Source organism: Fistularia commersonii, chromosome 6, assembly GCF_037954325.1.
Source record: "Fistularia commersonii isolate RoL2024-O1a breed Wild chromosome 6, RoL_Fcom_v1.0, whole genome shotgun sequence".
NCBI lineage: Eukaryota > Metazoa > Chordata > Actinopteri > Syngnathiformes > Fistulariidae > Fistularia > Fistularia commersonii.
The window spans coordinates 13,464,085-13,486,550 of NC_141289.1; the positions used below are offsets into that span (position 1 = coordinate 13,464,085).

Sequence of the window (22,466 nt, forward strand, 5' to 3'; positions counted from 1 at the left end):
ATAAACGGTTCATTCTTGTCCTCAGTCTGTTGCTTCCAACTGAACTCTGATAAAAACTTCTGGCAGCTGCTGCTGAGATGAGAGATGTGGAAAGCAGTCTTAAATTATCTGGAGTCAATGGAAACACAATCTGTTTGTGTGTTTATTCATCAACCTGTTATGGCCTGAACCAAACTGCTGATTTTATTTTATTTTATTTTATTTTATTTTATTTTATTTTATTTTATTTTATTGCAAATGAATTGCAATTCAGATTATCATTGAATTTTTCGGTCAAACAGCCAATGCTTTATGTCAGCATTTAATTTACTGCAGTGACTGATTTTTTTTTTTTTACTGTGTTTATCTACATAAGGGGTCATCACTTACAGCAGATGAATACAGGTTTTCAAATTTCAATTAAAATTAAACGGTAGAATCACTTTTATTGCATGGCATCATGGAATGAAATCAACTACTATGAAAGCCTTATAGATAGATAGATGGATAGATAGATAATGAGAGAGAATGAAAATGTGAAGTACTTGTAGCTAAGTGTTTCTTGCACTACACTGTAGTGTAAAAATACACCACCAATAAAATTGCAAAAAAATTACATGGAAACCTTTTAGGACTTGCACATCAATTGCAGTGAGAAAAAATATAGGTCAGGATTATTCTGGTTCTGTTTGGCAGGAAGTCTTTTATCATCCATTACAAATACATAGTGCAAAAAATATAAATAAATAAAAATGAAAATCCAAAAACATTAACTCCCAATGGATGTCAGTGTGGTCAGTCTATTTCAGAGCTGCTTAATTCACTGAAAGTCCAGGTTTCAGCATAAGAACAGGGAATAAAGAGAGAAAAGGTAAGGAGTGAGAAGCCCTTCTGCAAGTTCTATCCCTCTAACATGATTTTAGGGATCCTTAAAACATCTGCAGTTTGGAAATCTAACCAGTGAGAGTCAGTGCAGACTCATTTACAGCCGGCGTGTTTCCAGACTGACGTAATGTAGTGAAATTTGAACAAAAGAAATACTCGGAAACTGAACGGTGATTTTTCTTTTGGAAATATTAAGTGATTATTGCTGGGAAAATGTTGTACAGAATGTACAGCAAAAAAAAAAAAAAAAAATCAGGATTATCATCAAGGATGTTTGATACCTGTTTTATGTGATGGACCAAATTACGATCATTGGTGTCCTGATACTGGTGGTGAAGAGTTACCTGTTTTTCTGATGATATGTATGTCAGTTCTATTCCTACTGGAATACAAGGCTAAGCCAGGACAGACATTTTTTAGTCTGACATAAATCACAAACTTGTTTTTTCTTAATTTTTGATTTGAACACCCCATTGTTTCATCGCTAATTCATGATGTTCCTATATCGTCAAATAGCATTGGATTCAGTGGTAGACATATATAATGCGATCTTACCTAATTCAGATGAGGTCAAATTGATGTTTCCTTTCCTCATGATGTTTTCAGATCTGACCTTACAAAAACCACAAATAAAATACAAAATTCTGATATTATTTTATCCACAGTGTGTGGGATAACCATCCTGGTAGTTGCTTATTTTAACATATTAGCAGTCATGAAATACGCAGTATTGTATTGCGATATTGTTCATAAGAACACTGATGCCAAACTCTGGGCAAAGGCCCATTAAGCTTTTTTAATAATACAATTTTGCTGTGGGAGCTTCTAACATTTCTTCATCTCAGCCAGGTCAGAAGCAGAGAAGAGGTGAAGTCCCTGGCATTCAAGGCAGGGCAAGAGGTGGACGACCCAGAGGTTGACACGCGCAGACTCCAATTTACATTTACATGGTGCCATGTGATCAAATCTGCCTATTATAATGGGTGGGGGAACCTCTTCTTCTCTCCACAGTCAGCAGATCTAGTGGATAACTGCATCACTAGTAGGCATAAAAGAAAAATATAACATGTCTTTTTAACCAAAGATTCACTGTCATCTTTGTATTGACAGTTTATCATGTCCATTTTATAAGGCCATATTGCATCTGTTTTCGTGTTTTAGTATTATCATCTTTTTAATGGCATCACATCCGGATGACAAGTTGTTTTATGCCATCAGATAGATAGATAGAAAGATAGATAGATAGATGTTCAATCAATCAATCAACTATTCATATATTTATTTTCAAGGCCATTTCCAATGCAGATGATTATTCTGTCTTTAGGTTTAACAACTGACTTTGGTCAAAATTATGACTTGGCAATTATTTTAAGGTGGCAATACAATCACCTGCAGTGATTTTTTCTATTTAATTCATATAATATGTAATGTATTTATTTATGTATTTATTGTGAAGTGTTCTCACTCCCAGCAGCGGATCACAGGTTTTAATGATCCAATCTAAAACTAAACCATGGAATGACACTTACCGCGTGGCATTTTGGCATGAGATCAACAACAGAGATTGATCCATGCATATATAGATAGATAAATAGATAGATTTTCATTCATTCATTCAGGTCATTCATTTAATCAATCAGTTCATATATTTATTCATTTTCAAGTCCTACCAGCTGATTCATATAGGAAATATAGGCATATAGGAAACTCCAGTGATTGTCTTTTTTTATCTTTGTTACAACATATATTATATTTATGCATTTATTGTTAAGCAGCATCATTCACAGCAGACGACAGTAGGTTTTAATGTTCCAATTCAAAATCAAACTCTGACACTTATTGCATGAGATCAAAAACATAGATAGAAAGATAGAAAGATAGATAGATAGATATTGGTCAGTTGGGTGATGCAGTGGAAAGTAACGTGCATATCCATTGCGCAAGAAATCTCGCTGGAGGCCAAACTGAAGGCAGCATCTCGCAGTTTCCCCCGCGGCGCCTGGACGGGACGCCGGCCGGACTTGTGTCCGTCGACATGTCGGTCGCCAGAGAACCCGTGAGGAGACACCAATACTCCACGGCCAACCCGCGGTTCCAACCCACGGCCGTGGAGCGGAGCCGCATTTACGCGTGCGCGCGATTGGCTGAGCATCTGGCGCGCGTCCCCGCCTCTCTCGTCGGCGCTGCGGATGCGTACGGTAGGACGGCCCCCGCCGTCCGTCCGCCCCCCCCCCTCCCCTTCCCCGAACATCCATCTCCAGCACAACAATGGGAAGATTTCACGCGTAGCGGTCGCCGCTCCATCACTGAATTGTGAACGTCGTTATTTTATTTATTCCATCTTTTGGTTTATTTTATTCCCCGCGAAAATGGCGACGGGAACGGGCTGGCAGCCTCCGTACAACAGCTCGGCGAGCAGCGCCAAATATCCCCCCATGACTCCCGTGGCCAGCATGTTTTACGACGGGAGTTTAACGCTGGAATACACGCAGGATCTGCATCTGAAGATGAGCAAGAAGATCGCGCAGTTGACCAAGGTGCGTTTATGGAGGAGGAGAGTGGGATGATCTCGGAGCAGCTATTGCGCAGGGGGGGGGGGGGGAGAAAGGGGGGCGCTCGGTTGTGGGATTTGTAAACACGCCGGTGACGAAGGAAGTGGTGGAATTTGATTTTATTTCTACAAATTCGTTGTATTTCGAGCTGGGATCACCCCCCCCCCCCTTCCCCCACCCCGCTTCCCCAGTCCTGCACCCCCGCCTCCCTATTTCTCGACTCTCCAGGCGACCTTCCAATTAAGTGACAACCGGAAGATGCAAATGAGATTTACTTATTTATCTGCGTCTCCGCGGAAGTGAACTCTCTGCAACACTCGCCGAGGAGGAGTTTGCATCTTCCTGTGCAAAACACTTCACCTGCAAAATTGTCCAAGTGTGTATTTCATGAGCCATTAAACCGATGCCCGGAGGAGCCCTTCCCGGGTTTCCACCCCTCTGCCCACGCCACTGTATAACCTGTGCATGCTTTTTGGTTTTATTTTGTGCCTCCACTGAGCCACAATCACCCAAAGGCTGATGTGGAGTTATGTAATCTTTAGAGGGGGGGGGGGGTGCAGGCGTTTTGTAGAGCTGTATCTTTGTAGTCCACCTGGCACCACTGTAGGGTGCAGGAATAGTGTACTGCTTAGTAGTAGTGGCTCCAAGGTGGCAGCTACATTCACACTGTACTGGTGTAAAGGTGGATGCAATTTCAGTACAGCACTTTGTTCGGTCATCCTGTGCCAGGCTGGACAAAAAAAGGATTTATTTTTTTATTCTTGGTTTTTTTTTTTTTTTTTTTTTACATAACATGCACAGTGATACAATGAAATACTGAGTGTGCACCGGCGTGTGCTGTGTAACCACTGCGAAATTGACAGAAATGTGGTTATAATTCAGTGGCTTCGGTGGCCTGATAATTGTATTTACATTGGCAGACGTGCTGTATAAGTAATGGGCAGCCGGGTGGAGGTCCAAAAACAGCAGATGTAACTCTCTCTGAAGGAAGTCTATAATTGTGGTTAGTGCCCGTGGATGAAAGTACCACAATCCAAAGAAATGCAATTGAGGTAAACAGCCTGTGTCTGTTGAATAGGACAACTTTGCCCGATTGGTGTTTAACCAATCATACAGGCTGCAGTCAGACACCTGACCAGTCGTGCGTTTTTGACAGCTGACCTCCTGTGATTGATCACCTGCTGGTTTGTTTGCCGACATCTCTCAGCAAGAGTTTTTTTAATGCTCAAAGACCTTCGATGGCTTTCCTGAGTTTTCTCAAGGTGCTGTTGCTTCTGCTTACAGGTCATCTAGCAGCTGCGAGTGAGTAAAGAAAAAAAATAGGTGTTTCGGACTTTGTATCACTGCAGAGCAATGTATTTTTATATATTACAAAAGGTGTAAATGAGAATTGTGTATAAAATCCCATTGAGTCGCATGCTAAGTGCGTCTTCCCATTTTTTTTTTCGGTTTGTGAATATTAAAAGCAAATAGAATTTTTTTTCACCCCTAAAACATTCAAATATTATTTCAAATAAATTAAATATTGCCCTTCATTCAGGAAAAGGCAGGAAGTAGGTTAAAAACATTGAACCTGGCAATTATCACAAATTCTCATGAGATTAATAGCATTTAATAGGTTAGATAAGTGATGTGAGTGCTTGTTTAAATCTTGTGAATGTCGTGTTCAGCTTTATGCAACAGTGGAATTCAACTACTCATGAAATTTGCTGGAGAACAACTTTGTTGATGGAAAAAGTGATGTTCACAGGTAGCAGAGGCTTTACATCTGCTGATATGAGAGAAATTTGCATCAGAGTATGATACAGTTATTTGAGCCGAATGAAAGTAGGATCATGGAAATTGCTTTATTTGCAATGAAGAATATTTTGTTTTACTTTTAAAGTGGTCCAAAAAAAATAACACAAAATGCATAGACTTCTACCAGACTGTCAACTTCGTGTCGGGGCTGATAGAAATCGTCAATATTTCTAACATTGGTCGAGTGGGACGATATATCTGCTGTGCCGGTTGAGTTGAGCTTGATGAAATCTCCAGTAGAAATCTTTTAAATTGATTTTTCAGGTCACCCTATGAATTATTGGACATTTTCCCTGCACTATCTGCTGCATTTGGGCAGCTTAAAGCGGAAACCCAGTTCGTCATGTGGTGTTTCCAGAAGTCTTTGATTTTTAAAACAACCCGTGTGTGTGTGTGTGTGTGTGTGTGTGTGTGTGTGTGTGTGTGTGTGTGTGTGTGTGTGTGTGTGTGTGTGTGGTCCTGCAGGCCACTTTCCCCCTTCTTAGTTTCCACTCCTGCTCAGTGTGTTAGATCTGCGACGTGGAAACATTTTTCTTTTTAAACAAGGGACTCCGATGTGGCTGCAGCGGTGCTTGCATGTTTGTCTTTTGTTTTTTTTTTTGTCTAATTTTTAGGGGATTGTAAATGTTTTCGAAATGAAATGCTTTCATGCATTTGATTCATCTTAACTCTGAAGTAGGAATTGTGTTAGCAACTTTTGTAATGCATCGTGTTGGCCCTCTTATTGTCTATACCAGGGATGTCCAAACTTTTTGCAGGGAGGGCCATATCTGGTGAAGCCGACCATTCAGCCTGACATTCTTTGAACCTTTAACATTAAATGCAAATGAACTATTTCATGACTTTTTTATTGCAAATGGCATACTTTTCATGTCTTAACCCAGAACAAAAAAGTAAAGTTTTTATCATAATCACTGTGACTTTTATATTTGAATACCACATAAAATGAGGAAAAAGTCAGTTTGAAAAAAAAAAAAAAATCAGAAAAATTAAACATATCTTGGTTCATTTGAAACATTGCATATTAATCACAATTAAATACTCATTGTGAACTTCTAAATTCAAAACATGTGAACAAGAAAATAACACTTACGGTAATATTATTCAGAAGTACAAAACATTGAGGGGTGTATGAATCCTTGTATTACTCCTTATCAAAAAGGAGAAATGCAGTGTTTTTCATTATTTCAATTTTAGACTCAGAGCAAATATATGAAAAAGAAGAACGGACTGTCAGACTGAATACGTTTTTATTATTGATTTTATGACACAGGCCGCGGGCCGGTATAAATTTGAGCATGGGCCGCATTTGGCCCGTGGGCCGGACTTTGGAAATGCCTGGTCTATACAAAGCAGTGTTGCTTTCTCTTGTTACACAGGCCTATAACCTTTCTTTTTTGTTTTTGATGCATTCATCTTAAGAACATCTCTGAAATAGTCTTGTTGCAACAGTTACCACTGGTGTTAAGTGTTATTGGCTGGAAAGACTTGGGGCATCCAGGGTTTTCCAGTCTCTAGCATTCCATCAGAAGACAAGTATAAAATAGTGCCACACACTGCATAGCACTTGGAGCGGTCCACTTCTGAGCTCCCTCTCCAGGCACACGGGGAACAATTCCTCAGCTCAGCCGTTCAACGAGAGCCTGGAATGGCTGCAATCAACTTCTCATTTGTTTAACTCCTGCCAGGTAGACACAGCGGTTTGTTAAAGGCTTTGCTTTTGAAGACCTTAAAAACTTTGATTTTGCGTTATATCTCAGAGGCCAGAACTGGCCGATGGGCTGAAAGAGCGGCATCTACGGCTCTGCGGGCTGTGGTGAAACGCCGCAGTCAGTTTAATGAGCCGTTCATTTTCAGAGGTCAAAAGCTCTCTTGATGGGGTTTCTATCATCCCTGCATGGCTTCATATGGCAAGTAGTCGGTGTTGTGGAAAGAAAAGTTGCAGTTTCTCATACACAGGCTCAGTTTGGGTAGTGGTATTTACGTTCCCTCTTCTTGAGTGATGGAGATTACACTTCAGACTTACTAGCTTTGAAAGCTCCAGGCTGGGGATCATTATCCTTTAAGACAAGCTCTGCAAGAGGGTTTTGCAGACATCGTTTTTTTGTCATTCTGATTTAAATCATTCCAATCGGAGACTTCGGTTCAGTCTTCACATGGAAAGTGATCCAATATGTGCTGGGTTTCAGCTGAACTGATGTATGAAGTAGCTTTCCTTTGTTATAATCATCATACAGACCAAAAAAGTAATTGAACAGGGTAATATCAGCATCTATTTCAAAAAAAAAAAAGTGCACTGAGAAAACGCACAGACATCAGGTGTTGTTAAGTTAATGGGGAACTCTTTGTTTGGTTTATTGATAAAAAGGTTTTGTACCGGTACCTTTCAGAACTGGTGACAGCATTTAAAATCTAAATGGCATCCTGATTATTTTGACTGAAGTCATGACTTATTTATTCATGCTAGTAGCCATAGTGGTAATATTTTATGCACAGGACTGTCTCAGAAAATTAGAATATTGTGATAAAGTTCTTTATCTTCTGTAATGCAATTACAAAAACAAAAATGTCATACATTCTGGATTCATTACAAATCAACTGAATTATTGCAAGCCTTTTATTATTTTAATATTGCTGATTATGGCTTATATCTTAAGAAAACTCAAGAATCCTATCTCAAAATATTAGAATATCATTAAAAAGTAATTTTTGTTTTTTTAATTGCATCACAGAAGATAAAGAACTTTATCACAATGTTTTAATTTTCTGAGACAGTCCTATATTGGTGTTTGGCAATCATAGACAAATTAATGAAATAAAGGAAAAGAAAAGTCACTCATAGACCATATTGCTCAGCCATAGACCCCTACAGACATGATAACCATGTCTTTCGGTTAAGAATTTTAAGTTGCACTGATATTGCAAATGATACTATAACTGCGTTATTAGTTAAAATAATTGCACCCAAAAGGGAAAGAAAATCTGCTCACTGTCTTCACATGCACGGCTGAGAAAATTGCAGCATGAACTCCTGCAGAATCACTCTTAATCTGACCTAAATGATACACCACATTATATTTGATGATGTTTTGTTTGTGTGGTCATGTGACTGATCATTATGCCGTCACCAGATGTTTATACAAAGCGTCTTTCCGTGTTTGTCAAATAACTAAAGAGAGCGACTGACCTGATTGTGGGCCCGGTTCAAGTCATCTGTCACGATGAGTGACTGTCAAACAGCAGTCAGTCAGCAGCGACTCTCCGGTGACAAAGAAACCTCTTAGACTTTAGGATCTTCGGTGATATGAGGACATTAATTTGGGACAACACTTGACATTTCACGAATCCATCCGTCAAGTACATGCTGAGGTTTCCTGACTGCACGCAGCTTTGTTCACATGAAGGGACGGATGGATTATCTCATTTAATGCAAACAATAGAGGACGAGATTGGAGGAATTTAATCTGATTCTGCTCTTTTCTAATCTAATACATTCCCTATTTGTATTTTCTATGTCAGAAGCGATGCAGCATGCCCTTGTTCTTGCCTGCTGAATGCGTAAACGAGGGCTGAAAAATTGTGTGCTTGTGGTAGCTGAGTGTCCTTGTAGCACTGTAGCAGCACAATAGCTAAAGAATGAGCAGATTCTAAGCGGGAATGGTAAACTGAGAAGACGAACTCAATGCATATTTGGTTCGCGGACTGTATTTGCTATCACTTTATGGTGTGTCTTCTAGCGGAAAACCGAGTTAAAGCACAGATGTCAAGGGATCCCGTTAAGACTACAGCATCTCTCAGAATAAGACTTAAGTTAATCCTTTAATTAGTGAAGATGATGGTAATCCTCTGAAAATGATGAGAGGAGAGCATCAGTCATTCTTTGCATCATCACCGTTGTTGAAGGCAATGATTAAACCGTTTGAACAAAGGCCACCAGCAGCCCACCGACCAGCTATTTCCTTTATAATTGCTCAGGTGGCGACACGCTCTTGATCCTCGTATGAAGAAGCCACTGTCTCGCCAGACCTCGTAGCTCCGAATGGCGGTATTTCATCAAAAGTGCTGTTGAGCTTAACGCCACCGATGTCGTACATGGTAAACAGGCCCCTACTGCTGCAGAGCCAGAACTTTCTACCATAGCTTTGCCTCAATTCTCAAGGGAGTAAAAAAAAAAAGGTCAGTAAGATAAGTAAAATAAATCCAACAAATGAAGCCCAAAACAACCACTATTACCAATCCTGTCACAGTACACTGTCAGAGGCTGGTGTTACCATTTGTGTTTCTAAATTAACTTGGTTTTTAACTTAAGTTTTCCCAAATTAACTTTTTTTTTCAGTTTTTCCATACATTTATGTGTATGTTTTGAAATAGAAAACCATGTTCAAGTCAGAGGCAGGAGGGAAACCAAAATGCACAAATGAGCAGCAGGCAGGAGCTCGAGGATAGCGGATCATGATTTATTCACCAAACACAAGCAGAATGTGGGAGTACAAAATAGAATAATGATGAAAAGCAAAAAAATAATAAAATGAAAATAAGTCTGAGGATCCGATAAAGACAGAAACTTCAGGCTGAACTAAATTACCTTCTGAACGTATTAAATTTTACAAGAGAGGCAAACAGCTGATGGGAGGAGCAGAGCGCGGCTGACTGATGAATTTACAAGAGGCAGGTGATACGAGCGAACAGCCAGGACGTTGAGCAGAACGGACTGAATAAAACAAGACAAAAAACCCAAGACGGAAACTATTCTACTGATTCATTGTTGGTGTCAAGACAATAGATTGACATGCATCTCATGATAAATCTAAATTTCTTTGCACTTTCAATCTCAGACTCACAATGACTTCAAGTAGCAGTTGAACATTACAGACCATTGACATTCATCATTTGTTAAAATTAGCCTGAATGTGACAATAACGAAATGTATTTTTTCATTATTTTTAGACCAGTGGTCAGCCAACACCATTTTGAACATTTTGCATATTAGTGTCAATGCATCTGCTGACAGTACTGATTTTAGCAATGTATAAATAAACAAATAAATTAGTAACTGACTTTTTATACCCCAATACGGAGATTGTTCTTGCCTTTAATAATCCAGTATTGTTCTTGGTTTTTTGTCTTATTTGCCCTCCTGGGTGTCCCCAATGTCAGTATAATCACCGTCCCTCATTTATTTCTGTATTCTTTCATTTTCTTTTTTTCAGCCTTCTACTTGACTTCCTGAAAATAAAGGGGTTCATGCTGATAATTGCCCTTCGGGGGAGCGGCAAACTGTTATTGACTAGTCACTTGTCCACCTTTCTAATGACGGTGCACTTTGATAGAGCAGACATTGATCATTTCTCTACATGGATGAGAAAAGCTTGTTTAACTCTAATGATGCATTTTGTTGGGATTTTGCATTGTTTGAGACACACTGGAATATACAGTACTTTCCGCCTCATATAAAACTGTCCTCTTGCAAATGGTGATCCCGTGGGAATGGCATTATAAATAAGAATAACTGAAGTCCATTAAGATGCCCTGATGCCGCATGTACCACAGAGTCTGTTCTGCTTGATATTGTTGTTCATTTAGAAATAACCAGACAAACCATATTAAATGTTTTCAATGTCAGAGAGAAGTCACCTGTCCTACTTATTTGATTATTTATTTACAATCTAAAAGCGCGTAGTTCTTTTTTGCCGCAGCCAATCACATTCAGCAGGATCCGTATCCAGTAAAAATTCACCTATGAACTGCAGGCAGGTGAGAAAGTACATGAGAAATACTGTATATTATATTACACACAGTAATTCATTTCATGACAGAGTGGCCTGACTGATATGTGACTCTGTGAGTCACTCTGTGACGCTGATATTAATATTGCAAAAGAAAGACCTTGACATGAGTGTCTGGGTCAAATGTATAAGTGCCCACATATCAAAATGACTTTACAAGTGTACGATTATAGCATACATATGTATATAAACTTGTTTAAATGAAAATTGAGCAGCTGAACAGAGTACCTAATATCAACACAGGTGATGCTAAACATTTTTTTTTCACAAAACAACTTTTTTTTTTGAGGGACTGGAGGAAATATTAAGTATATTGTATTTTAAGATATCAGTGATGACGATTTATGGACTGAGCTTTTTGGTCAGGACATAACAGCTCTTGTATTCATTTTAAGCTTTTCATTTGGCAACATCTGTGCTTTTACCCCCAGGTGAAGTGGTGGATAAATATGAAGCGTAGCAGAGGTTCATTGTCTTGTTGCATGTTTTCTGGTAGTGAATGACTACCAACAGTCATAATAGCTGCGGGCTGTTGTGTTTCCTAGGTAATTGCTTTGCCTTGAGCTCAAGGCCTGAAAAGTTTATTGTAACTGTTTTTTTTTTTGTGTGTGCGTGGTTCCTTTTTTTTTTTACATTTTCAACCCGACATGTCCTTGAATGGACATAAACACAGTGTGCAATCGCCGCTTGCTTCACTTGCAACATACTCAGCGGAACATGTTTGAAAACTGCATGGAAAGCAAAAGTTGCGATGACTTACTCAGTAGAAAAGGACATAAAGGAATGTTCAGCTAACTTACATTTGTCAATGTCAATGTTTTCTACTGAGAGGACCAATGTAGTGGTCAGAGGTTCTTATCGTACAAGTGAAAGATCCAGTTAGACTTACGGCAAGCTATAATTCACATTTAACAAAAAAATGTGAATTTCCAGAACAAATACATGAATTTTATCTCACAATGACAGGATTGATATCATGACGAACCGCCCAACATTGAAACACATGTTATAGAGAACAAAAATAAATAAATGAATCGAAAAAATGTTTTCTGAATATTACATTTTGATGTCTGGAGAATGTCAGCAACTTTTCATTACCAGTCATCAGGATACTACATTTGCTGAGACTGTGTCCAGAACCTACATTAAACTGAATATCCATATTTGACCCAATAATCTTGACCAAGTGTTTGTCACTTGATCAAATATTGTACATATAAAACATGAAGCAGAAATGTTTTAATATTTGTAAATAATTAGACTCAAATGCCAGTATCTGAAACAGCAGATTGGCATTGACAAAGTCAGTGGTCTAAGATATTGTATTGCCTTGAATTGATATTATCACTTTGTCTAATTTGTATTCTATAATATCTGATGATGGTCACTACCAGTGGATTAACAGCCATTAATAGTCAATGTTTTTTTTACATTCATGATATTGTCAATTCTCATGAACCCATTCAAAATTGGGAAATACCCAACAAATGGATACATAAATAAGAGAAACAAGAACAATAAAGCAGAGTTTATTGGCCAATAAAATCCTCACCAGAATTCAGTCATCGCTCTACAATGTGATGAATGAATAGAAATCTGATAACAGATAAGTAGCATCTTTTTTATTGCTGGTTGCTTTTGAAGAATTTCTTTCACAAGCGATCCATTCTTACATTATTTATTATCCAACATTGTCTTGGACCGGAGACCCAGTTATTACAGCGAGAGAGCTTTATTCCTGGAAATAAAGACACAGTGAAGACACAGATGAAAGTGATGAACAAAATCAGCCCAAGAAAAAATATGAAAGCAAAGGATGGGAGCAGCAGGCGTATCATTGGCATTACAATAATCATGTATAATGGAAGCAACACTGCCATTGCTGACTCTCTGCTGGGAATCGTGGGCATGGCAAGCCGAAGACAGGCCGTTGACGCTAACCTTTTTATGTCCACGTATATTGGCGATTTGACTAACATGTCGCTGTGATAACATCCAGGTAACATGAAAGCAAGGCGCCATTTGTCCATGCTGATTAATTATGAACTTTAGGTTCCCTCCACATATTAAAATCTTGTTTTCCTTGTATGGAGTCTAGTGTTTTCATGCAAGAGAACTATAGCCACTACAATACGCCATGACACTTACTTCTAGCTTACAATATTGAAGCACTGGCAAACAAATCTGCTGTCATTATTATATATCGCAGTTGATTTGTCACAGTGAAGAAGATGGCTTGCAATTTAGCACTTCAGAAAATCAAATAAAAAATAAAAAACAATTTGAAGAAGCATATTGTTTGTGATAAAAGATACCATATCACAATGTCAGTCAGAAATTGTCCATGCAAAAAAGCCTTTTATTTTGTTTGCAATTACTTTATTAAATACAGTAGCGCATACATCCAGTGTAGCCTCAGGGGGGCACACGGGCCAGTGTCTCTCTGAGCCAGTACCAAGCCCGGATAAATGCAGGGGGTTGCGTCAGGAAGGGCATCTGGCGTAAAACTTGTGCCAAACCAAATATGCGAATCAAACCAAATCTCAAATCGGATTGGTCAATGCCTTGGTTAACAATGAACCCCACTCGTGATTTTGGGGAACAATTATTTATTTATCCATTTATTTGATGGATGGAAAAATCGGTAAAATGCTTGAATTTAAAAACAAGTCATTATCTGCAGCCCAAAGAGTCTGGCCTTGCAGCTTCCCTCCAAAGTTTGTAAACATTGATGACCTATTTTAAAACTAGCGAATATTTCAATTGACAATCTACAAAGAAAAGAAGCTCTTAACAAAACTAACTGCTGAGTTGGGCTACAGATGTGTCACATTCTGGATGTGCCGGATAGGACGCTTCAGAGTTGAGCTCAGTGGAGCCTTCAACATAGAAAAGAGTGTGACTGTGAAATAACTCTTTATGAAGGATAAAATACATCCATTGCACATACTTGCATGTAAACTTTTCATTTTACCTATGAGTGGAGCAAAATGTGGATTTGCCAGTTCTAGCAGGCCTGTAATTTTCCTGACCATGACTGGATATCGGGCTCCATTTGCTGAAGCTTCAGGTTTTTTTTTTTTTTTTGGAAGCTCCCACATTTATAGAAGCTGCATATAATTGTCCTCCAGCACTTATAAAACCTGCTTATATTTCTGGAAGAGAGGAAGCATGACTGACAAGATGTTATTCACTTAGGCTTGTATGTGTGGGCTGGCACAACGGGCTATCCTGGAACCATTTGAAATTTCAGGGTAATTTGTTGTTCAGAGATGTGAGAAGTCAGAAAGTGCAAGGAAGTATAGAAGCAAGAACCAATGCGCGGTAGTGCGACAAAGGGAAGCATTCTGGTGACCGGCAGAAGTCCCATTAGGCTTTTCATGGAAATGCCACATTCTTTTCTTGTTAATAATGCTCATATGAACTAATTTGTCACAATGTTATTGAATGCATCCTGTTGTATGTAATGCCTTATGAACACACCTAGCTATCCATAAAAAGGCCAGAAAAGGGGAGGAGGATTTATTTTAGGGTACCTACAAAACTCTTTTTAAATTCTATTGAAGAAGACTAAATTCAATCAGCTTTTCAACATCCCTTCAATATCAGCTTTTCTGAGTGCAGAACCAAGCTCACTGTCAAAGTATTAATCTGATAACAGAACGAGTTAATAAAAAGTGCTTTTTTTCCATCTGCATTTCTGACATTTTTAATTCCTCTCTCCTCTACAGGTAATTTACGCTCTCAACACCAAGAACGACGAGCACGAAGAAGAAATCGAGTCACTGAAAGACGCCCACGAGGACGAGGTAATACGGACACACTTTGTCACTCATCATCATCTAATGCAATTGACTTGTCAGAGCGCTTTCGTTAATTACAGCCAAGATATTTGAGGGGAATGAGGGAGTATTTCTGGGACAGGGCCTGTCAGATATACATCGCCACACAGCAATTTCCCTGTCAAAGCTTTTAAAGTTGTGCTGTACCTTTTCTGTTTTCATACATCATACGTTACTACAGATCCACGGACACCAGTTTGAGGGTTCCTAGAACCAGTAATGTGTCTCTCAATAGGTACAAATAAAAAAAAATATATATACTAATTTGTTGTCATGCATAAGACTCAGCTGACAGTAATGTTTGTACATTAACCCAACGAGATATGAAAATATAATACCCAGAACTGATTCCGGACTTTCCAGTATTTGCCAAGTGGGATTAAGGTTACACGGAAACAAATTATGCCAGACCTTCGCCTGAACCGGCCTTTAATTGGACAGCTGGTGGATAAAAGCACATAAAATCAAGAAATATCAGACCTGAATCTGATGAGAAAGCAAACACCTGATCTATGTTGCAAGTTGTTTTCCACAATCAGACCGTGACATACAATAGTTCCTGCCATACCTTCACACTAACAAAAGTCTGAAATCAGCTTTGCAGACTTTTCAGATTGTGTATAATAGATGAAGCCCAGTGATTTGATCTCAAAGCATATTGCTGAGTCTGTTTTTGTGAGAACATCTGTGTTCTCTGACACAAATACTGACTGGCCGGCCAGTGATTTCTGCTTGTTACCGAGGCTATTTTCAACCGCGGGACGCCTCGGATAGGCGAGATTATAAAACATTAACTAAGGATGCACACTATAGGGCTGGATTGAAGCAGATGGTTCCTGGTTCAAATGCAATGCTAGACTTGGTGAGACAGAATGGAGTTTGTTTTTTCTCCGGTGCCCTGAAATCATGCATGATTGTGACGGATCACAGTTTTCATTCATTTTTACCGGAGCCATATATGATTCGATGAGTCTAAAGTTGCGAACAGTTCTTTTTTTCCTTTTCTTTATCAACCGCCGCCAGGTAATTTAGCTCACAGCGCATTATTTGACCTTTTCCTTACATTCAGAAATACTTTTTTTTTTTTTCATGAGAAGGCATTGCAGTGAGGGCGAAGCTTTCGAGGCTGATAAAAGGATTCTGTATGTTTAGTCATAACTGTTACTAGCCAAAAACACACCCACAGAGTTGTCGGGTCCTGTGTTCTGCATTTTCGCCACCAAAATATTCTGCACATTTCTTGTTTGATTTCACAGCTGGAGAGGTCTGACACTAAATTGGGAACTATCAAGTCTTAGCTGCAGGTATCGTTTGTGTGAAGGCAAAATCTGTGTGAAACTTACCGCACATCAGATAGTGCTGCTCTCAAGTGTTACATTTTCAAAATGGAGCCCCTTGAGCTTTGACAGGGATAATTTGCTGGCTTCCACATTTTTCATTATTTCATTTGTTTCCTAATTTCAATTTTTTCTGAAATGTTTTCACCCACACCGCAAGAGCAAAATTATTTCAACGTTAAACCCAGACTTTTTGAGATGCAGCCAAACATGCATGGACTGTACTTTATACTGCAATTTATAAGATTGAACTATGATTTAAATAGTATCGCTGCAGTATTTTTACTATCTGTCTGTTCAGGTACAACACATTGTGACAGAAACCAGAGACAAGATCATGCAGTACAAAAGTAAAATGGCGGACGAGGCTGACCTGAGGCGGCGGCTGGCCAGTCTGGAGGAATCTGTTGAACTCCACGAACACATGAAGAGACAGGTCACTCACCGCTGCTGGGAAATACCAGGACATTTTTGTGTTTAATGTCACTCTGGCTTGTTCTTGAGTAAAGCCTCTTCAATGTGGATTTAGTTTAATTTTTTTTTTCGTGTCAAGTCCTTTGATATTCGTAGTATCGGGATATATATTAACATGGTGTATGATAGCCAAACGGGACACCAGTAGTGATACCAGGATGTTGTCTCAGTGTGCACACACTCACACACGCGTGCACGTGAGTGTCGCAGCAGCGGCATGATGTAAAATTTTGTAATTTGGTTTGTAATGCTTTGATTTTCCCAGGCTTTAGCAGAGTTTGAGATGTACAGACAGAGGATGGAAGATTCCCAGCTCTGCACCGAAGCCCAGCACACACAGAGAGTGGTTTCCATGAGCAGAGAGGTATGACTTCACACACACATACCTGTAAAAATTCACACAGCAAATGATTAAATATTTCCTTTTACAGGAGGACTGTGTGCAATTGTGCTGCTACGTCACGAACAACACCTGCATAACAGTGATAATTGGCATTCTACTTGTTTTTCCGCCTGCTCGATGGTTTCTTACTCAAAATTTCTGTTGCCTTACTAATATTAAGACGAACAGATCGCATTTAGCAGCGGCTAATCCGCGTAGCTTCGATACCAGACATGCTCCATCACAGCGACGGCGACTCTATTGGTCGTGGCATTCGAATTTCTAGATATGAATCCAAGTTGAGTTTTCAGTTGCCAGTCCCAAGTTACGAAAGGAGACCGTGATTCGAGCTCCTGCTCCCCGAGTCCAAGCTCAAATCTTCAAGGTTGCATTGGAGTAGGACTTTTCGTCGCTGTCATAAAGAGCTACAGCTCAATAGGTCCAGCTCAAGGTGTGAAATAATCTCATCTCTTAATCTCAAGGAGATGAAGTTTGAATCCTGGTCTTGACAACTGCGATACTGGCTCTAATTAAGAACTGCGTGGTAAAGCACGTTTAAGTGAAACATTTATCCTCCTGACTTTCTCTGCTCGACACTTATGTTCGTAATTCTGACTTTAACAGTCAGAATTATATTTGAATCGGTCAGGACCACCCACTTGGTCACGCACTCAAATAGCTTTGTCCATGGATGCGTGAGCCTTCCGGCCCCGGGAACAATACTGACCAGTGTTTGCTCTCTCTAATCTCTGTATTCCTTCTTTGCATTGAATGATGACAGGTTCACACACATTTGGAGGGGAAATAAAATCACTGAACTGTTGGGGGTACAGTTATACGGCCAGTACAGGAAGTGATTTGATCACTTCGGGCTGGTATTCACTGTGAGGGCAATCCATCAAGTGTTGGAGGCGCACCTTAAATTAAAAACAAATTAGGAAAAAAAAAAAAGGATATAATTAAAATCAACATGAATCCACAATATCATGTCACATCATGTATCACTTCATTTTACACTGTATCATACACACCTGCCTTTGTAGAGTCTGATGGCAGCGGGCATAATGTAGCACTTGAAGTCTATGGAGATGTGATGAGCTGGCGGCTGAATCAGCTCAGTTCATCATCAGTTCATTTTTATCGGGATTGGTCTGTCAGCCAAGGCCCCCCCCTTGTCTTCCTCTTTGCCACTGCCCGCAGACTGTCAAGTTACAGCCTGATCAAAGGGAGGCTTTTCTCTGCCAGCAGGCATCACATGACGTCACATCCCATATTGCATTTTTTTTATATTCTTTGAAACCTCATGTCCGTCCGATCCTTTGATGTGTTGAGGTTTTGTGCCGTTGACATTTCAACAAGTGGTGGTTTTTGAGAAGCTAAGAGCATTTGCATTGGCCAAACTGGCACAGAGAGAAAATTTTAACCGAGTATACTGAAAATATAATAGAATTAATTATGCTGCACTTTTTGAATAGATGCTCCGAGTGTTCGGCTTGGCACGGACGGAGACCGGTTTGGCAATCACACATGAACGATTCCAACAGAATAGAATATTTCCCGTGGTTTCACTAGGTGGAGGAGATGCGTCGGGATTTTGAGGAGAAGCTCCGGGCGTTCAGCCAGGCTCAGGCCCAATTTGAGGCGGATAAACGGCGAGCACTGGAGGAGCTGAGGTCCACCCACCGCCAGGAGGTGGAGGAACTCCTCAACAACCAACAGAACCAGAGTGCCACCACCACTGAAGACCAGGAGAAATTGGCTGAGCTCCATAGACAAGAGGTGGGCCAAGATTGACAGAGAAAGGAAGATAGTCTTCTGGGAGGCGCGGCATACTTTTTTGGCTTTGGACGGGAGTTCATACCACACGTTATCTCACTGGCTAGTTGTTGTTATGGTGGCTTATTGGTGTTAACTTTTTGGCATGAAAATGAAAAAAAACTGGCTCTTGTTGAAGTTGTAGTTGGCTTGTGAGTATGATATAAACTTGCCATGGCCATAACCTGATGTTAGACCTTTGCTGCATGTCATCCCCTTCATTTATTCTCATATTTTTCTCTTCTTTCAACTATTTCCAAAATAACAGATTTAACAAAAAACATTAAAAACTAAAAAAAAAAAAGAAATAAATGGGGAAATCTGTGCATATGTTGATTCCAAAAGTTCTGAATCTAACGCTGGCATCTTCCAGACAGTGTGGCTCTGAATCAAAGGACAGAAACAAAGATCTGCCGTCTCTCCTCCTGGCTCCGTATGTAGGTGGAGGCTCTGATGGAGAGGGTAGAGGAGCTGACAAAGGATAAAGTCCGCCTGGTGGAAGAGTACGAGGCGAAGCTGGCCAAAGCTCAGGAGTATTACGAGAGGGAATTGGAGGCCATGACCAGAACACATCAGCTCACCACTGAGAACCTGCTGGCCTGGAAAAGGACTGAGGTAAAACCCCCAAAACAAACCACTTCAGACACCCTTTTCGAATTCAATTTTCTTAAGCCTCCCTTTACTGGACGCTATCAGTCCCATGCATGACTTCCTCACTGACTGAGTGACCAGCGGTAGGTAAGTCATCGGCCCCTCCATTGATGTCACCCTTTTTTATTTTTTAAATTTCCTCCATCATGATTTCTGTGCTGAGTTATCCACCTGTATCCGAGAGCAGCGGTAAAAGCCAGCAGGAGCAATGTCAGTATTGATCTTAATACATAATGCAGAAATAGGTTTACAGCGAAGGGGAAGGACTGACAGAATGGTTCTTATTAACACAAAGAAATATGACAAACATAGACTATGACATATATCGTTGTAGTTTTCTAGAAAGAAAAAAAATTACAAAGCTAAACATTTACCACTGCTGGCCTATTGAGCAAGAACAGTGTCGTATCAAGATTTGTCAGGACTCGCTGACATCATATAGACATGGGATACCTCACATTTTGTTTTACATGCATTTAAATGATTCGATTGATAGGAGTTTAAAAAGCATATACCTGCTGGTGTGCATATATAAGGCCTAACAGCTAAAATGACTGAATTTGGGAAGCACCAATCACACGAGGCCTACAAGACAAATGTCTGCATGCATTCATATGTCACCGCTTGGTATTGGCAGGTCAGTGACCGGAAACACAGGAAGTGTTGTTTGGTTATTGAACACTTCATTGTGGTCTGAGGGTGTATAAACCTTAAATTTCTGGTATCAGTGGCCACAGCCATCAAGTAGAGTCCGTTAACAGACGGGAATCACATTAGTCACTCCCTTTTCTTTTTTTAGGTCGAGCTTCGTAAGGAGTTCCAGGCTCAAGAATCGGCATTGCAACGCTCGCTCTCCAAACTGAGGAGCGAGCTTCAAAAAGCCCAGGAGGAGGCCCGCGAGAATCGGGACAAGACCAACAGACTACAGACGTCATTGGTCAACGCAGAGGGAACAATCAAGGTGTGTATGTGAATGAATTTGGGAATGTAATCTCTCTTAGAGAACTAAATACAGAACACTTAACATATAATTGACCGACTGTCACCAATACAGATTTGCTCAAAACTGCTTGAAAAAAGTACAATTTCTTGTTTTTCTTTTGAAATAACAATATTGAGTCTTTCCAACTTTTGCAAATTGGCTGAAAAAAAAAAAAAAAACAAAGATGAAAGTGAAATCCCCAGGGCGAAAAATGTTTCCAGGAATCTCAAAGGGTGGAGGCAATGTAATGTAGTGTGCACTGTTGGTGCTGCAGGCAAATCTGTGGCATTGATAGGAAGGTTTGTGTTGAGACGCTGCATGGGAGGATTTTACATTTTGGATATTGATGTTGTGTAATGCTGTTTTTTTTTTTTTTTTTCGCATGCGGCAGAACCTACACAAGCAGCTGGAAGAGGCCATTCAGGATGGAGAGATTTGGGTGATGCAGCTGAAGGACACAGAATATGAACTGGAGGGCAGCCGAGAACGAGTCCAGCAGCAGGCAACTGAAATCCTGCACAAAGCCAGTAAGACGAGTCGCTAACTCTTGTCTCCTGCTATTTTGTTGGATTTATAAACACTTGAGAGGGAAAATGATCAACCTCTAGCCTCTTAAATGTACTCAATTGACCTATTGTTCAATTTGGTAGTAGCATATGTAAATACCGCACACCAGTTAACATATGCTACTACCCATACTGGCGTTAGGCCCTCGTGCCTTTGCTTCTGGCCCGATGTCAGTTGGGATTGGCCCCAGCCTCAAAAAAACAGATTAAAATTAGCAGCGTGAATGATTTCTTATACCACCATTTATTACTTCAGGTTTTTTAAAAGTCCTGTCCTTGATGTTGCCGACTTATTTTTGCAGTATTTTTCATAACGACTCACTTCAGTCAGCTTGGATCTTAGTTTGCATTGACTGAGATTCATTGAGGTCATCCAATACACACAATCTGCATTTAAAGTTTTCTCTGTCGTCATTGAACCAATGATTCTCCGTTGGGAACCTCCAGAATATACAACGGCCAAATGTGCTTGCCATTACGGTGAACAATCTCACAAGCTGGAACTTTTTATTCAGTGCTTGATCATCTCTTTGGTCTTTCCAAAAGGCTTTATTTTGAATATTACTTGAAGCTGCTTGCCAGTGATCCAGTCCTTGGGGACAAATCTGAACCCAAACTGGAGTCTCAAATAATCAGACTTGTTCTCCATAGCGCTGCCACTGTGGACGGTGCTCGCAAAAAAATAATTTTCAAACTGATTCTAATCGAGAAACGTCATTTGTTGAACGCCGGTCAGACTTGAGTTTTGTGTGTTCCTGGTACATTAATCGCTGGAAATTAATTCAGCTCAGAATGACACGCATGAAGAGATTTACCTCTTCAAGAGAGTACGGTGGGTCACTGAGAAGCAGGTGCAACGGATTTTTTTTTTTTTTTTTAAGTTATTTCGCTTCAGATAATTCACAAAAGGGCTGGGACTGGGAGACATTGTGAAGAAAAAAAACAAGAAATGGATGTTAGTAAGCATCAAAGTAGGTGTATGCATTAACTCAATTTTAACTCGTGTAACATGGCAATAAGTTTCACGGAAGTAAAGCATATGTACAAAATTACTTATCAGTAAATACAGCAGCCAAATTCAGAGAGGGCGGTACCAAAACTCGTGAATCAGTGAAATAGTTAATAATTATGATAATCAGAATTATTGAGATTCAAAAATAAAGCAGTAATTTAACAAAAACAAAAACAAAGGAAAAGAACATGGGGCGGGATGGTGGCGCAGTGGTTAGCGCTTCAGCCGCACAGCACAAAGGACCCTGGTTCCATTCCGACAAGGGTACCTTTCCATGTGGAGTTTGCATGTTCTCTACATGTTTCCTCCCACAGTCCAAAAACATAGAGCAGGTTAATTGGAAAATAAAATTGGGAAAATTGCCCCGAATGAGTGAATGAATGTTGTATGTCTTTGTATGTTG

General features: G+C 39.9%; 1 protein-coding gene across 3 annotated transcripts in view; it reads left to right on the top strand.

Moving 5' to 3' along the window:
• The first annotated feature begins 3,129 nt into the window (after nt 1-3,129).
• The window catches only part of fam184aa (family with sequence similarity 184 member Aa), a 59,595-nt gene continuing 40,258 nt past the window's right edge, over nt 3,130-22,466 (top strand). For 2 of the 3 annotated variants that reach the window (XM_086148263.1, XM_086148262.1), the window contains exons 1-8: nt 3,130-3,401; nt 14,734-14,811; nt 16,483-16,617; nt 16,921-17,019; nt 18,610-18,816; nt 19,294-19,467; nt 20,303-20,464; nt 20,877-21,012. In XM_086148263.1, coding sequence (XP_086004389.1) covers nt 3,234-3,401; nt 14,734-14,811; nt 16,483-16,617; nt 16,921-17,019; nt 18,610-18,816; nt 19,294-19,467; nt 20,303-20,464; nt 20,877-21,012 — 1,159 coding nt within the window. In that variant the 5' untranslated portion in view covers nt 3,130-3,233. The remainder of the gene's footprint in view (nt 3,402-14,733; nt 14,812-16,482; nt 16,618-16,920; nt 17,020-18,609; nt 18,817-19,293; nt 19,468-20,302; nt 20,465-20,876; nt 21,013-22,466) is intronic. The other variant, XM_086148265.1, reaches the window with a different exon arrangement.